This window comes from Artemia franciscana, chromosome 8 (genome assembly GCF_032884065.1).
Source record: "Artemia franciscana chromosome 8, ASM3288406v1, whole genome shotgun sequence".
Lineage (NCBI taxonomy): Eukaryota > Metazoa > Arthropoda > Branchiopoda > Anostraca > Artemiidae > Artemia > Artemia franciscana.
The window spans coordinates 16,832,245-16,849,489 of record NC_088870.1 but is presented as its reverse complement, the minus strand read 5'-3'; the positions used below and the strand labels follow the sequence as shown (position 1 = coordinate 16,849,489).

The window sequence follows — 17,245 nt, the reverse complement described above, 5'->3', positions numbered from 1 at the left end:
TGGCTACGACCTTGGTTTCAATGTTATCGGCATAAAAGAAAAATATATTTACCTGTGTCCTTGTTTCTTCAGGACTCTTAGCATCTTAGACAATACAACAAGCTTCCCAGAATTCTTTGTACATGCCGTATACTCATAAGACCCATTGGGGTTATACGGCGCCTCCTCTTGAGCTGTAGGAAAAAGATAGGGATGGTTGCAGCATTTCCGTAAATCCATTACTATGTTCAACAGTGACATCTGAAAAAAGCACAGGCTTAAAAAATTTGAACATTATTTTGCAAAAGTAATGATTTATGGTTGTTCACTAAGAGTATCGATAAAAAAAAGACCTTTTGATAGTGGATCTTCCACTGATAGTGGAATAGTGGAACTTAGCAATATAATTTTTTTTTTTTAAATTAGTTTAATGCAAATGCTCACCATATGAACTATGAATACTATAAAATAAGGTCACAGTCTGGCTTCCGTGATAAAAAAAGAAGAAAAGGAAGCCGATGTTTTTAGTTATAAAATTGTGATACCGCTTACCTTAATGGGCAACATTTTTTAACATCTTTTCATCCCATTTTTATTCTTAAGATCCGATAAAAATCAAATATTTAAATGTTGTTTTCTCCTTTCTCTTGTAGTATCGGGTGTTATTTAATATTTTGTTTTGTTATTACTTGAAAAAACCTTAAGAACAATCACAAAGCTTGAAAATTTAAACCATGAAGGAAATATTAGAAGAAGATTAATTCGTGGTTGCAGCAGTAGCTGCAACTAAGTAAAGGACAAGTCGCGACCCATAATAAAAAAAAATCCAGGAGTAGCTAACAAAAAAATAGACAAAAAAAAAAAAAAAAAAAAAAAAACAGTAAAAGCATAGTTACTCATTTGAAAAAATCTAAAAAAAAGAAAAGAACAACAACTATGTAGTTCAGACTTGAGGAATAATAATTAATAATTTATTTGTTACCCTCTTGTTTTGACAATTTAAGCGGAGTAAAAACATTAAGGATAGAAAAACAAAATAACACAAACAATACATCAAGAATCTATCAAGAGGGGAAAACCCCCCATCAAAACATGAACTGAAAAAATTATAGCATAAATTCAGAAAAAAGAACAACATTAAAATATTCCAAAATTATATTTAATTTTTATGGAACATAGATTTTAGTTTAATGTAAAGAACACTGTGTGTATCATGTTGAAGTACAGGGGCCCTGCCGAGTCGGTTTTACTACTATCTCCTAGATTTTGAAAAATAATTTTTGCTTGTATTTTCATTGGAAAAAAACAACAACAGAATATCTCCTCTCCTCCCCCCCCCTAGATTTTTAATTTTATGCCTAGAAATACTACTAAGATGACCTAAATGATGCCACGTAATGAGACGGACCCAGTTAAACTATTTCTAATCACCTTTTACTTTCAGTACGCTATCTTTATATTTTAATATTTCAGGAATTCAATATTTCGTGGTAGTCTACAAACGTTTCTGCGAAGAACATGCAGATGCATTAGCAAAGCCAAGGCCAGCAATACGACAAAATAATAGTACTAGCTGGAGCCACTAGGAGAAACTATAAATGATACATATGCACACATGAATTTATAAGTATATATTACCTGATGTCCACCTCCTTTAGTATTCAAAGCCTCGTAGTTTCTAGTCAGAATATATTTGTAGTACTTTTTCTGCATGGGACTGAGCTCAACACGAACAATAAATTCAGATTTAGAGGGCATATCCTAAATAAAATAATACAAATGAATCTATTGACTATAATGAATGAATGAGGGCAGTGATAAGAGGAAATGAATTGAAGCCCTTGTTCTATTATCATCTTCTCTATCTATTCATGACTTAATCCCTCTAAAGTAGTGTCAATGGACAGTTCTTCCATCATAGTAATATTTCTTTTGACCCATCCATAACTTGGCGTGTTAATTTTAATAGAAAACAGACAGCGCATCTTTTGGTGAGCTCCTTTCACTATTCATTTCATGGTAACACCAAAGATGAGTTATAAGGTGTTTGATGAAGGTGAAACCGGTAATTAACGTCTGTTTTTTTTTCTACCATTGTTTGTTAGATAACTGACGATTCTTACCTGATCGCTAATGGCAACACTTCATCTGCCAGGTCTAATTCCCTCCTTAATACCCTGTCAATGAAAAACCAGGTTCACATAGACAATAGAGAGCATATGTTTTGGAGAGTTCCCTGTTCTATTCATTTAATGCTACCAGCCAAGGTGCGCTCAATGATATCTGTTCTTCTATTTCTACCATTGTTTGTTGTATGAATGGTGATTGTTAACTGGTAGTTTATTCCAATACTTTTTCTGTATAATATGAGGCCTATTCATGTAACAACTCTATCCGTATATACAACATGTGTTTATACATTTTTTCAGTGGAGAAAATAGTTGACACACTTTAAGAGTCACAAGGAAGAACAAAAAAAAAACAAATATTCTTCAGTTAAAAATAATCATAAGCGATTTTGCTTTTTAGTTTTGTATTACATTCTTGTTTTAATGTTTAAAATGCTACTTTAAATCTTTTATTTTTACACTTGAAGGACCCATATTTAAATCTCCTGCCATAATAATACGCTTCCAAGAACTATTAGTGTTTTGTTAGTTACCAATTCTGTTTTGCAAGCTAATAGAGATCTATTACCACCAATTAGGATGGCAGAAAAGTATCTTTTTTACAGCCAGTTTAAAAAATTGAAAAGAAATGAAAAAACAAGGAGGAAATACACGTGAAAATCAAAATATGAATAGATCTTATTGCATATCTCTTTGCTCTTAAATATATTCTGCCAATACATATGTTTTTTATTACTGCTAAAATGGCTTCATTTGGCTTATAAAATTCGGACACAAAATTCATTCAATCGCGTCCTCTTTTTTTACACTCCATACGAAGATATCGAGACCTTGAAACACAAAGCTCATATTTTTAAATCAAATTTATGTCAAGCTCTACGTCCACAGTCAGCGTACATTATGCATAAGAAAGCGACTAAGTCATGATCACCAAGTCGCAATTTTTTATTGTGCTAAATCATCAACTTATCTTCTAAATTTACCTTTAGCTATTCTATTTTTAACGTCGTTTGTTAATGTTACGTTGAACTGTGGTCTGAAAATTGTTTCAGCATTCTTAGATATTAAGAAGGCCTTCGACTGCAGGGATTATGAAATATTGATGAAAAAATCAGAGAATTGTGGTGTTCGAGGCAATCTTTTGCAGTTATTAAGTTTTTTTTTCTGAATAAATGGACCCAGTGCGTTAAAATAGGCGATTTTAACTCAAGTGACAAAAGTATATATATTAATGATTTGGATAAGTGCTATTATCCGGTGGCTGCTAGGACAGAAAAGGAACTGTTAAATCTTATGAAAAATGGTATGCTATGTATTGAAAAATGAATGAGACTGAATAAGCTGAAGTTTAACCATAAGAAAAGTTCTTTTGGTAATATATGGTAGAAACCCTAATTATTATCCTTTAATTGAGCAGACACAGTTCAATGGAAACATCATCATAGCTGCTAAATCAGTGAAGTTTCTTGGAGTTGCATTGGACGAGTGCATAAGCTTTAAGAATCATGTTCATCACATTTCCTCCAAGGTCGCTCATAGCATCGGGATGATAAGAAAACTTAACTATATTTTCCGGATAATATCCTAAGGACACTTTACTTCTCTCTTGTGCATACCCATCTAGTATACTATATTGCTGCATAGTCTTTTACGTCTGTAGTTCATCTGCATCCATTGAGTGCTGCAAAATAAAATGGTCAGAGCGCTGACGAATGTAGATAAACGTTCTTCAGTGAGGTCCAGCTATGTTGAACTTGAGATATAGCCCATTTTTGGTCTGGTGAAATTTTACACTGCTCTATTTATGTTTCAGTACCCAAATAATTGTTTGCCCAAGTGCTTCAGCGATCTTTTTTTTTCCGGTTTCAAGTGTTCACGAGTTGAATACAGTTTATATACAAGGGAGTTCAATACAGGGAGTATAATACATATAATATAATAATACAGGGAGTTCAAGTCAGTTTAGAAATCATAGAGTAGTTACTACACGATCAGAGTCTTCTCTGTTTCGTGTGTACCCTAGTGACTGAAATAATTTGCCACAGAATATTGTACAGAAATCAAACCCGAGTGAGTTACGAAGGTTGCTGAAAGGCCATTGTTTTCGGCTGTATGACAAGGATAGGTGATGATTTCTCTCGTTTCTTTATTTATTAGATAATCAAATTGTTTTATTTTTATTTTGGTTTGATGGATTGATTACGAGAGGTGCCGAACGGTTTACATTTGATTTTTTTTTTGTCATTTTTTTTTTTTCGGTGGTTGATTATCGTCATATTTCATAAGCTGATTTATATTTAGGCCTAGTGGGGTGACTATTTACCTAAACAAGCTTTGCTTCAGGTTGTTATATCTATTCTTGAAGAATGAACCGTTTATTCTTCTTAAAAAAAGACGGAATGGTTAGTGTAAAAGAAAAAAAGGAAAAAGTTACGGCTTCTAGATAAAAGGGTGACGATGAATTACTGCATTTATTCCCTCAACCAAGGCTCAATCAGCCACCTACCGTGCTGATGACCATAATTTCTTGGAGATAAACGGCGAAGATGTTTTTTTTATATATTTACATATTTGAAGATGTTTACTCACTCACTGAGCGTCTTAATAATCCTAATTCTTAAAAGTGAAAAGAAAGAAAAGATAAAAAGTCAGTTAAAACCTATATTTAAGACTAAATGGTGATAATTTCTCCTTTATACATCTAGTCTCTTTTATTGCTTAATCTCTAGCTTAGCATCTTAATAATTATATCAACTCGAGAAAAAAAGTTATTACCTTGAGCACATCAGATTTGAGACGACGAAGCATATGGGGTCCAAGCATATCATGGAGTTTCTTAACCTGTTCTTCTTTGTTGATAGTCGCAAATTCGTTTTGAAATTCATGCAAATTGTTGAACTTTGAAGGACATAAGAAGTTGAGCAAGTGGAACAGTTCTTCTAAATTATTCTGTAGTGGAGTACCAGTCAATAGCAGCTTATACCGAATTACGTAGTTATTCAATACTTTGAAAAACTATAAAAGCAAAAAGTTTAGACAAATGGAAGCATAGAAATGCACAAAATCAGCATACCATAAAGTTAATATTAGCAAATATCAACGGGATGCTAAAAAATGGAAAAAAACGATCCATGTGCCACTGACGGCTAATGGGATTAATCATGAAAAAAGGCTTTTGGCGTCAAAAAGATATCACCCTCTTGGCAGTTTCGCCTCCGGGCCCAGGCACTCGGTACGCTTCTATAAATGGATTCTCGTTGTCGCTTGTCTTCTAACCGCAGACTATTCGCTATCTTTTCATACTTAACTTTTCAAAGATATTTGATTAATAAAGTGAGTACAATTTCTAACAACCATATCTACTAAGCTTCAAACTTTTGGTTTTCTTTTTAGAGGTTTTTGAATTGTCGTAATCCCTTGTTAAAATATATATAAATATTTTTGTAATTACCAGCCGCAAGGCCTCGGCACTTGACACGAGGCAAGGCTTTCTATACATGGATTCTCATTGTCGCTTGTCTTCTAACCGCAGACTATTTGCTATCTTTTCATACTTAACTTTTCTAAGATATTTGATTATTAAAGCGAGTATAATTTCTAACAACCATATCTACTAAGCTTCAAACTTTTGGTTTTCTTTTTTGAGGTTTTTGAATTGCCGCAATCTCTTCTATATATGAATTCTCACCGTCGCCTGTCTTCTAACCGCAGACTATTTGGTATCTTTTCATACTTAACTTTTCAAAGATATTTGATTATTAAAGTGAGTATAATTTCTAACAACCATATCTACTAAGCTTCAAACTTTTGGTTTTCTTTTTTGAGGTTTTTGAATTGTCACAATCCCTTGTTAAAATATATATAAATATTTTTGTAATTACCAGCCGCAAGGCCTCGGCACTTGACACGAGGCAAGGCTTCTATATATGGATTCTCATTGTCGCTTGTCTTCTAACCGCAGACTATTTGCTATCTTTTCATACTTAACTTTTCAAAGATATTTGATTATTAAAGTGAGTATAATTTCTAACAACCATATCTACTAAGCTTCAAACTTTTGGTTTTCTTTTTTGAGGTTTTTGAATTGTCACAATCCCTTGTTAAAATATATATAAATATTTTTGTAATTACCAGCCGCAAGGCCTCGGCACTTGACACGAGGCAAGGCTTCTATATATGGATTCTCATTGTCGCTTGTCTTCTAACCGCAGACTATTTGCTATCTTTTCATACTTAACTTTTCAAAGATATTTGATTATTAAAGTGAGTACAATTTCTAACAACAATTTACGTTAAGCTTCAACCTTTGGGTTTTCTTTTTAAAGGTTTATAAATTGCTTTAATCCTTTGGTAAAATATATACATTCTTAAAAGAAAAGAAATTCGGTAATGTTTTTCTAACAACGATTTCAATCTGAGTCTATTCAAAGATATTTGATTATTACCGCAAGTCCGACATCTAACAACGATTACAACTAAGCTTGAAACTTTTTGTTTTCTTTTTTAAGGTTTTTGAATTGTTGTAATCCCCTGTCAAAATATATGCAAATATTTTTGCAATTACCAGTTTTTTGCTCTTTAAGCAATTTAATATAAACTTCTCCATACATGAAAATCTTCAATTTTTCCACATAAGTGTGACAAGTTTGACAACGTCATTGCAATACTGATGCATATAAACTGACGTCACTCACATAAACTTCTGACATATCTAGATCGTTTTTTAAGGCCAGAATATTAGTTGCTAATGAAACTACACTTTCTAGGCTTGTATGAAAGTTTTCTCAGCCCATTTTCCATCAAGCCACATTACTTCTCTTAAAAAAAAAACTACTGCAAAGCAATTCACTAAAGTTTAGGATGATTACTTGGCCTTCTGCCATTCCTAAATCTGTGATGTTTTTTTTTCCTGTAATTTATGTGTAGTTCAACGGATTCTGGTGTTGTAACTAGTTTGCTCTCCCATAAGAATAAGAACAACCAGAAGTGTCTGTATTGAGTTTTTCCATTTCATTTTCTATTTTAAAAGAAGAAAGGTCCTAAGTCCGGACCATAATCTACTCAAAAAAAAAACTAGGAAATAAAAAAAAAAGACATATCTCACCCTTGATTGGTTATTTTTCAACCTATGAGCTTCATCAACAACAAGCACTTGCCAATCAATTGAACTTAAGAGAGGTGCGTCAATGCCAATCAGTTCATAACTAGTGAGCAAAACATGGAATTTAACTGTGTTTGCTCGGATTCTGGAAGCTTTAGTACTTAGGCGAACAGCGCCCTCTTCAAAACTAAGCTCGTGTTCTCTAATAACAATTCGACACTCTTTGTCTCCCACATAAGTAACGACATAGAAATCTGGTGCCCAAGTTTCAAATTCTCGTTCCCAATTGATAATTGTTGAGAGAGGAACCGTTACCTAAAAGATTTAAAATTGCAAAAAACAAAAATACAGATAAAAAAAGGAAAGAAAAAAGATTAAATAGCGGCAAAGACCACACTGCCTTTCCATCATAAACAACAAATTAAAAATAGAAAAACAATAGAAATTTTTTTTTCTCCAGACAATGGAATTACAAACTTTAAATGAATAGTTCGGCTCTATATTACAGGGCCGTCCTCAGCCCAACACAAAAGAAAATATAAAAGAAAAACTTACATTAAAATGAAAACTTTTTTCTAACTTTTTGAACAGCCCTATTAACATATCTTCAACAAAGTTCAACCAGGATTGATAAACAAAGTGAAGTGAGTTGATACACTTCATTCAAACAGAGTAAAAATAACTAAATACACGCTTTCAATGTTTATTTTGCCTTTTTGGCTGCTAGTCTCAAAGACCTTTTTGTAACAGGTTTACTTGTATTGTTAAGGAATTTAATAATACAGGTTGCTTGGGAGTCACCTGAAAGTTGAGTCGAAATAAATCATAATATTTCTTTAATTAGGGATTTAATAGAAACAGGTTGCAGGGGAATCAATTAAAATTTGACTCAAAATAAATCAGAATTTTTCTTTAACTAGGGAGTTAGGGGAATATCGTTTTATATTTTCGTCTGTGTTGTGCTGAGGACGGCCATTAGACATAGAGCCGAAATATTCATTTAAAGTTTGAAATTTCACTGTCTTGAGAAAAAATTCCCTTACTGGTTCTATTTGTAATTTGTTTTTTTTTTAAAAAGAAAGAGGCTGAGAGGCATCTGAATAGTTGACTTTTGTTTTAAATTTCACAGAACTTTTCTAAATATGGCGTAAATTTTCAGGGATAAAATTTTCAGAGAAACATTCAGGAAAAGCTTTTATTAACGGGGCTTAGATATTCAGAATAAGACAAGGAAGGTAAGAAAACATTAGGGCCAATTGTTCTTTTATGGAACTACTAAAATCTTACTTTCTTATGGCAAAGTGGGTCTCACTATTAAAGCTGAGCTTTTGATTGTCATACATTGTAGGCCCTTTTTTCAATTTTATTCTCCTTTTAATCACTCTTAAACTTGGTGGAAGAAAATGAACCCAATTTTTTACTTAAGTCTTTAAGTTTATTTAATTTTTCTTATTTGTATTCGTGACAAAGAGCGAAAACTTGGTTAGAGAATCAACTGCACAATAATCATAGGAGAAAGAAGAACAATTCTAAAAATACGAAAGAATACAATCCAAAAGAAAAGAAGAAGAAAGAACAAAGCTGAACTGCCCCCTTTCATTCATTTTCGACCTTATAATAGAATAAAATGCCATACCAAGGAGAAGTATTGAATATACATTTTTAGAGGGGGGGGGGGAGGGGGTGTTTATGTAAAAGAACCTGGCCTATGAATTTTGACTTTCTTATTCCCACCAAAATAAGTTGCTGTGTATAAACCAAATCTGAAAAATTTCTCTTGCTACACATCAAAACAGATTTTTATAGTTTTTTAGAGTCCCCCACTTAGAACAAGTGTCATATGTAAAAAAAACTTCTAGTAAAGTACGAATCACAGCCATAGTAACCAAGAGTAAAAAAAAAAACGTTTTAAAAAAATTGCCTTGTGACAAAAAATTGTAGTATGACATTGATTCAGGAATTGTGATTATTATTTCGGTTCACCTTAAAAGTAAAAGATTATTGTGAAAAGAAATTTATCGTATCTTCGACAAAATTGTGAAACCCCTCGAAAATAGCACTATATTAATATGAAGAATGCACCATTTGAATAACATGGTCAAAAAACTTGTACAGGAAATACAATCCCCCACTTTGAACAACAAGCGACATATGGAACTAAAAAGGGGACTTTTGGTGCCACTTCTTAAGTAGAAAAGCTTGGAAGCATAAAACAGTATCTCTCAAGGAATGGGGCTAAAATCGTAGACAAATATTAAATAGCTCATATAAGATCTATTGCTCATATTTACGCTCTTCCAATAAATTCACCGTCAGCAAGCGCCAAATAGCACTAAAAACGGCTCTTTTAGTGTCATGTCTCAATTGAAAAAACTGGGGCAACTAGAATTCCTTTGAAACATGTTTAATGGCTCATTTGGAAACTACTGCTCATATCTACGAGCTCTTTATCCATTCTACCATCTGTGAGTGCCATATAGCCCTAAAACGGCACTTTTGGTGCCACTTCTTAAGTTGAAAAGCTCGAAAATAAAAAACGGCACTATCGTAATAATTAAGGTCAAAAATCCTTAACTGAACGTTTACAAGAACCCCTTCCGTATATTCCCCCTCCCAACTCCCTTAGTAAGTATCATAAATCGTCTGTTTACCAGCACACTACTGCAAAATTAGCAGGTCTAGCAGGCTACCAAACCATCATAAAGAGATGTTTAATGACTCATTTAAAGGATATTGCTCATAGTACTTGGTTTTAAATATTCTACCATCTGTTAGATTTCATAGATTTCAATGTTAACTAGTCCACTGGGAGAATTCATTATGAAATCTTGAGGTTCACAACATTGAGGTTCGCAAAATAATTTTCAAGATACCAAAGGCTCTTAAAGAGGAAAAAATTCACAGAATAACAAACAATTGAATTTCGAATTTCCAACGACTATTCTTAGACGCCCCCCTCCCCACCTCCTGTTGGGAAAAATTTACTTTCACTAAATATAGTTAAAGCTCTCACTCTTCATAATACAAATTTTAATAAACTCAATGCTTTAGAATTGCCAAATAAAATGTATTTCCTGAATAAAGCCTAATAACTATGCTTTTGGTGATAACCTGACTCTCAATAGTCTTTAGGAAAAGGGTTGTAAAACGCAAGCATGGTCGCACAAAAACCAGTAGATTAAACTAGACTGACAGACACCATAGGCAGTTAGTGGAACGTTAGACCTTGAATCAGAATCTCAAAGGGCTGAAGTCCTTATTGGGCATTGTTTTCAATCCTCGTCTTGTGCCTTCTATATGATTATTTTTTCTGATAATTCACTATTTTCGTAAATGTGATGCACTGATTTTTTATCAGTCAAGCATTTTCATTCGAGAGGGAATAGAGGTCACCCAGTTTAATGATTTGCCACAACATTTCTAGTAGATAACTTAATCCATACCCCAACCCCTTGCCTTTTAGGAGTTGGAGAAGTGTAGGTATGTGGTTCCTGAACCACTCAAAATTGTTTCGTAAAAGAAGAATTACTTATTATTAAATTTATTAATTTAAATTATTTACTTATTTAAACTATTTAATAGACAGGATAAAACTATTTGTGGTGAGAAACCATTGAGCAAAAAACCTATTTGCGTTTTTTTCTGATATTTTTCTAGTTACCAGTTAACATTTCAAAGTCTTCTTGTTTATTGCTATTCCATAACTGCATCTCTTCCTCATCTGCAAGTTTTTTGGTATTCATCAGGGATGATTTTCTATAGAACTACGAACATAGGGAAATATAACCAGTTGGTTTATCTAGAGTAATTTATTCATATATGTTAAATGGACTGTGAAGCAATAGTTTCTCTTCGTTTAAGTTTTAACTTCGCTCTTTACTTCCCTTGGAAAGCTTTTTTTATTGATATTTTGAAAGGCACACCTTGAAGAACTCCTTCACCCCACGCTTCCCTTGTTTTCTTGCCTGAACTGACGATAAAATGTCTGGACTTCCCCATCCTTAGATTCTGATAACTAGCACTGATAACTTTTCGCTCTCTGGTAAATTCCAGAAATATCATCATTTACTAGATATCAAATTTTAGATCATGAAAAAAAAAAAAAAAAAAAAAAAAAAAAAAAAAAAAAAAAAAAAAAAAAAAAAAAAAAAAAAAAGTAGAATTGGTATCATAAATTACTCGAATTGAGGTAGTAAAGACGGTTGATATAAGTCGTGTTTCAAGAGTTCACTTTTTATTTTACCTCGAACTTCAATCCCCTTTGGTAATTTTTTTTTTACTTTTTGTGTCTGCATGAAAGAACAAGATAATATTTATTTTTGGCAGGGTGGAAAAGAAGAATTTTATTTCAAACATACTTTTGAAACCAAAATTGAAAAAAGAAATTTCCTAGAAAAATCCACTAGAAAAATTAAAAGTCCCTAGATCTGTTTACTTCATGAATGTATATCTATATATAAGCATGTGTGCCAAGAGCATGGAGATACTATAGACAAAAACAGATCGTTCTTTTTCTAAGATTGTTCTCTAGCTAACAAAGACTGGAACAGTATCAAATGGTTTATTTTTATAAATACTGTACTAAGATATCTTTGGATTATGAGAATTGAATCACCATTTTATGCAAACAAACTCCTTCAAACTGATTAATTCAAAATTAATAAGTCTTTTAGGTGCGCAACAGTTTTCCGAAAGTGAACAACTTCAGTTGTCAGACAAGAATCAGACTATATTTGACAAGACATCAGACTATATTTCACCTAATATAATTGGTAAGTTACCGTAACTCTCCACTTAACACTAATCTGCAAAAAAAACACGTGGCATTACACAACAGTCCATTGCAGCCACTATTTTCCCACAGTGCTTTTCTAATCTGAATTAATAGGTTGTCGCACGCAAACTAGAGAACAGTTTTTTCTGAAGGCAAGCAAGTATTTCTCGTTAGGAACATTGCAAACAATCAAGAAGTTCCATCAAACAGAAGTGAAGTGTTTAGATGGCTTCGTCTTAACATCCTGTTTTGTCTAATGGCCAGCGGATCAAATTGAAAATTTCAACGAGTTTTTTTTTTTTAATTTTTTTTTTATAGCGTGGGGGTAGTGCTTCACGGGTCATAATTTTATGCCGGGATAAGTGGGCAAAAAAAACCCTAGTCCCCCAAAAAAACATATTCTACAGATTTTTTTTCATGCCTATCAACAGACACTTCCTTTGACTAGTATTCAATATTCAATGCTGTTTTTCTCTTTTTCCCCTCTCTTACTGAATTTGGTGTAGTACTTTGAATAATAATATAAGTACTTTTCAATTTTTGAATTGAAAAGGGTTGATTTCAACTTGAGTTTCATTTTTTTTTTTTTTTAAGCGTGGGAGCAGTGCTTCAAGGGTCATAATTTTATGCCGGGGTAAGTGGGCAAAAACAAATTACCCTAGTCCCCCAAAAAAACATATTCTACAGTTTTTTTTCATGCCTATCAACATATACTTCCTTTGACTAGTATTCAATATTTAATACTGTTTTTCCTTTTTTCCCTCTCTTACTGAATTTGGTGTAGTACTTTTGAATAATAATATAAGTACTTTGAATAACAAATATGATAAAGCAGAATAAAACTTACCAAAAAAGGCCCTGGGCAATGCCCTTCTTTGTATAATGAGTAGAGGAAAACAATGGTTTGAATTGTTTTTCCCAAGCCCATTTCATCTAAAATAAAGGAAAAGAGCTAATTAGACCTTATTCTAACAAGCGAAGAAAATAGAAAATAAACTGAATAGAAGGGAATCTTTAGCAATTCAGACTAGACGTAATGTGAATCAAAATCTACTAACACCAGCGATAAAACCGTTCTAGCAAGTAGAAGCAGAAAACATTCAGGACAAGCCTAAATAGCTCCTAATTTGAAATTTATTAAAATTTCGATTTCAGTGAAAAGTCAAAGCTTTTTGGATGCAATACGAAATAAAGGCGACTTTTTTTTTATTTTCAGGTCTTTTTTAAACTCTGAGACCCTTAGAATTAAGCTGTGCCTTGACATCTTCCCCATTCAGGCCCAACCTTATTTACTGTTAGAAAAAGATTACTTTTTGCTATCATTACCTTTCATCCCTAAAATATGACATAACCATTTCAACCTTTATTTCACTATAGCTCTGAAAAATGAAATCAAGCTACATTTTAACACAGCCTATTGTTCACGTACCGTCAGTCAAATGAGTACCTAAAATTATGAAAAACTAAAACTTTTTCGTATGCCGACCAACGGTCTGCGTAGCGAAGGTACCAATCTACTGATTTTCTGTCTTCGGCCGGCAGTGCAATGTGTGGTTGGAGGCAGACCAATCAACCTACAACTATCTTTTTCACAGTTCCTCTAGTAAATACCCAGCATATCTTCCTCAATCTTCGAAACACATCGTGAGAAATATCATTCCCGTGGCTTCAATCAATCAATTTCAATCAATCAATTTATTATTAAAAAAAACACATAACAACAATACTAATAAAGATCCTAGAAGCGAACTTGTTAAGGAGCAAAACAACAACAAAAAATTGAAAATGAAGAAGAGAAAAAAAAAGAAAAGAGAAAACATGGGAAATTAAAGCAAATTGAATAAACATTTAGAGAAATATAATATCAAGATTTTAGTACATTGTTGCTTCCAATATTATAATCTCAGTTTGAAAGCTGCTTACTCTTCAATAATGAAAGCAACATTCCCCTTATTAGAAGTTGATAAGAAGAGTGGAATGGAATGTCCATGAGCCCTAATCTTCCGTATGTTCCATGATGTCTTCCTTTTAAATGCTTCTCCCTTCTGCGCACCTGCTAGGTCATAGCTCTTGAAAGAAGAGTGGAATGGAATGTCCATGAGCCTTAATCTTCCGTATATTCCATGATGTCTTCCTTTTAAATGCTTCTCCCTTCTGCGCACCTGCTAAGTCATAGCTCTTGAAAGAAGAGTGGAATGGAATGTCCATGAGCCTTAATCTTCCGTATATTCCATGATGTCTTCCTTTTAAATGCTTCTCCCTTCTGCGCACCTGCTAGGTCATAGCTCTTGAAAGAAGAGTGGAATGGAATGTCCATGAGCCCTAATCTTCGGTATATTCCATGTCTTCCTTTTAAATGCTTCTCCCTTCTGTGCACCTGCTAGGTCATAGCTCTTGAAAGAAGAGTGGAATGGAATGTCCATGAGCCTTAATCTTCCGTATATTCCATGATGTCTTCCTTTTAAATGCTTCTCCCTTCTGCGCACCTGCTAGGTCATAGCTCTTGAAAGAAGAGTGGAATGGAATGTCCATGAGCCTTAATCTTCCGTATATTCCATGATGTCTTCCTTTTAAATACTTTTTCCTTCTGCGCACCTGCTAGGTCATAGCTCTTGAAAGAAGAGTGGAATGGAATGTCCATGAGCCCTAATCTTCGGTATATTCCATGTCTTCCTTTTAAATGCTTCTCCCTTCTGCGCACCTGGTAGGTCATAGCTCTTGAAAGAAGAGTGGAATGGAATGTCCATGAGCCTTAATCTTCCGTATATTCCATGATGTCTTCCTTTTAAATGCTTCTCCCTTCTGCGCACCTGCTAAGTCATAGCTCTTGAAAGAAGAGTGGAATGGAATGTCCATGAGCCTTAATCTTCCGTATATTCCATGATGTCTTCCTTTTAAATGCTTCTCCCTTCTGCGCACCTGCTAGGTCATAGCTCTTGAAAGAAGAGTGGAATGGAATGTCCATGAGCCCTAATCTTCGGTATATTCCATGTCTTCCTTTTAAATGCTTCTCCCTTCTGTGCACCTGCTAGGTCATAGCTCTTGAAAGAAGAGTGGAATGGAATGTCCATGAGCCTTAATCTTCCGTATATTCCATGATGTCTTCCTTTTAAATGCTTCTCCCTTCTTCGCACCTGCTAGGTCATAGCTCTTGAAAGAAGAGTGGAATGGAATGTCCATGAGCCTTAATCTTCCGTATATTCCATGATGTCTTCCTTTTAAATACTTTTTCCTTCTGCGCACCTGCTAGGTCATAGCTCTTGAAAGAAGAGTGGAATGGAATGTCCATGAGCCCTAATCTTCCGTATATTCCATGATGTCTTCCTTTTAAATACTTTTTCCTTCTGCGCACCTGCTAGGTCATAGCTCTTGAAAGAAGAGTGGAATGGAATGTCCATGAGCCCTAATCTTCCGTATATTCCATGATGTCTTCCTTTTAAATGCTTTTTCCTTCTGCGCACCTGCTAGGTCATAGCTCTTGAAAACTTTATGCAAAACAGCTCATACCCTATATTTTTCAGAAGCAAACACTTGTATCGCCAGACTGATTGCTGAAATGCTTGACTATATTTGGGTTCTACGATCGTTTGGTTTTATTTTTTTTTGTGTGTAAACAATAAAGTTTTCGCTTGTTGATCTTCCCGATTCAGTGTAGCAATAAAAGAGAGAATTTAAGGGATAAGAAAAATGTTAATAATTATATCCTAACAGAAGTAAAATCGAAGAAAATCCCGGTTTTCAGGAATGAATAGACCTAAAATAGAACCAAAGGGCAAAACATGTTTACATTTTGGTGTCCTTGGTACTTCAAGGGGATGTAACACCTTTAAGGGTCACCGTGCCATAACTGGTAAAATTTGGATCCAAATAAACGACAGATCAGTGAAAGTCAAAACCTAGTTTCCCGACTATCTTAGGAAGCCATTTAACTTCTCTCGTTTTGTGCCGAAGATTAAAGTATTCAGGTTTATTGAAACTTACATCATCAAAAGTGCAAGCTTTGATATATATATATATATATATATATATATATATATATATATATATATATATATATATATATATTGTGATTTGGTAAAATTTATAATATTTAGTTTACCTATTGTTGCTAAAGGGAGGGATATATTAACAGGATAAGCTTGTTTTGGTTTTACTTGGTTGTTTTACATTGGCTGTTTTTTTTTTTTTTTTTTCATAGGCATGTATTTTGGGGGTGATACCTGACGCGGGGATGCCATGGATATTCTGTGGTAGCCACAACACTGTGCTGGGTAGAGAATTTAGAGTGGCGAAACCCTATATAGGCCAGTGTATTCTCCTGATGAGCCCTTATGTTGGGTGTTGCCTCTGAATTATTTGTCTATATTATTTTTTTTTCTATTGTTTGGTATTTTTTTTCGATATCCATTTTGAATATTTATAAGCCAAATTGATAAAGAGAAAATTTAGGTCACTATTTTCTACCCCCCCCCCTCCGCTATACGCACATTTGTATACAAACATATACACAAATACAAACCAGCAAGAATAGTATCGGTATCATTATTCCATGAATACCGAAGCCAATTGAGGCCCTCCATTTGGTAAGGATGGAGGATCATGCCATTATTGCCAGCTATATACTCAGGTTGGACTTCAAGTTTCTTGTTAAGGCTAGTAGTTGGACTTTCTGGGGGCGGTTTGTAGCGGCGTTGTCTTTGTTCTTCGTCCTTTTCGCCCTTCTTCCTCTTCTTCTTTTTAGATTCAAAACCACAAGCGTATCTTAAGTCCTAGAAGAAAAGAACATGGTGATTTATAAATGATTACGCAAAACTATCCTAACAGAATGCTCCAAAATTAACATAAAAAATAAAAAAAACAATCAAACAAATCAAACATATTACAAACTACTAGGAAAAGTGAATTGCAAGGTATTTATGAAACTAAGTAACCGACGTCCAGTCGTCCCTGTTCGCTAGAGCGAAATCGAAACATAATAAGTCATAAAAAGTTTTGAGCAACAGTACTTCTGAGTTACAAGATTATACAAAAACTTATACGCAACAATCTAAAAAAAATCTCTACAGAAGTCTCAGGCTTTATCTCTACAGATAAGGTCAAAAGTCTAATGTGATACTAATCGGAATTATCAAGATAAAGTTATTGGTCTAGGGTAGTAGAGAGTAACCAATGCTCTATAGTGAGACAAATTCAAAAATCGAATCAGATAGTATATCATACAGAATAGAATTTAATTTAAAAATTTCTTTCACAGCATTGTTG

The 17,245-nt window shown here is 33.7% G+C and overlaps 1 protein-coding gene across 1 annotated transcript in view; it reads right to left on the bottom strand.

Moving 5' to 3' along the window:
- LOC136030060 (chromodomain-helicase-DNA-binding protein Mi-2 homolog) overlaps positions 1 to 17,245 on the bottom strand; it is a 149,621-nt gene that overhangs the window by 41,045 nt on the left and 91,331 nt on the right. The window contains exons 13-18 of the mRNA XM_065708687.1: positions 16,503 to 16,752; positions 12,831 to 12,916; positions 7,213 to 7,524; positions 4,884 to 5,123; positions 1,618 to 1,740; positions 53 to 240 (exon numbers count right to left, since the gene is read on the bottom strand). Coding sequence (XP_065564759.1) covers positions 53 to 240; positions 1,618 to 1,740; positions 4,884 to 5,123; positions 7,213 to 7,524; positions 12,831 to 12,916; positions 16,503 to 16,752 — 1,199 coding nt within the window. The remainder of the gene's footprint in view (positions 1 to 52; positions 241 to 1,617; positions 1,741 to 4,883; positions 5,124 to 7,212; positions 7,525 to 12,830; positions 12,917 to 16,502; positions 16,753 to 17,245) is intronic.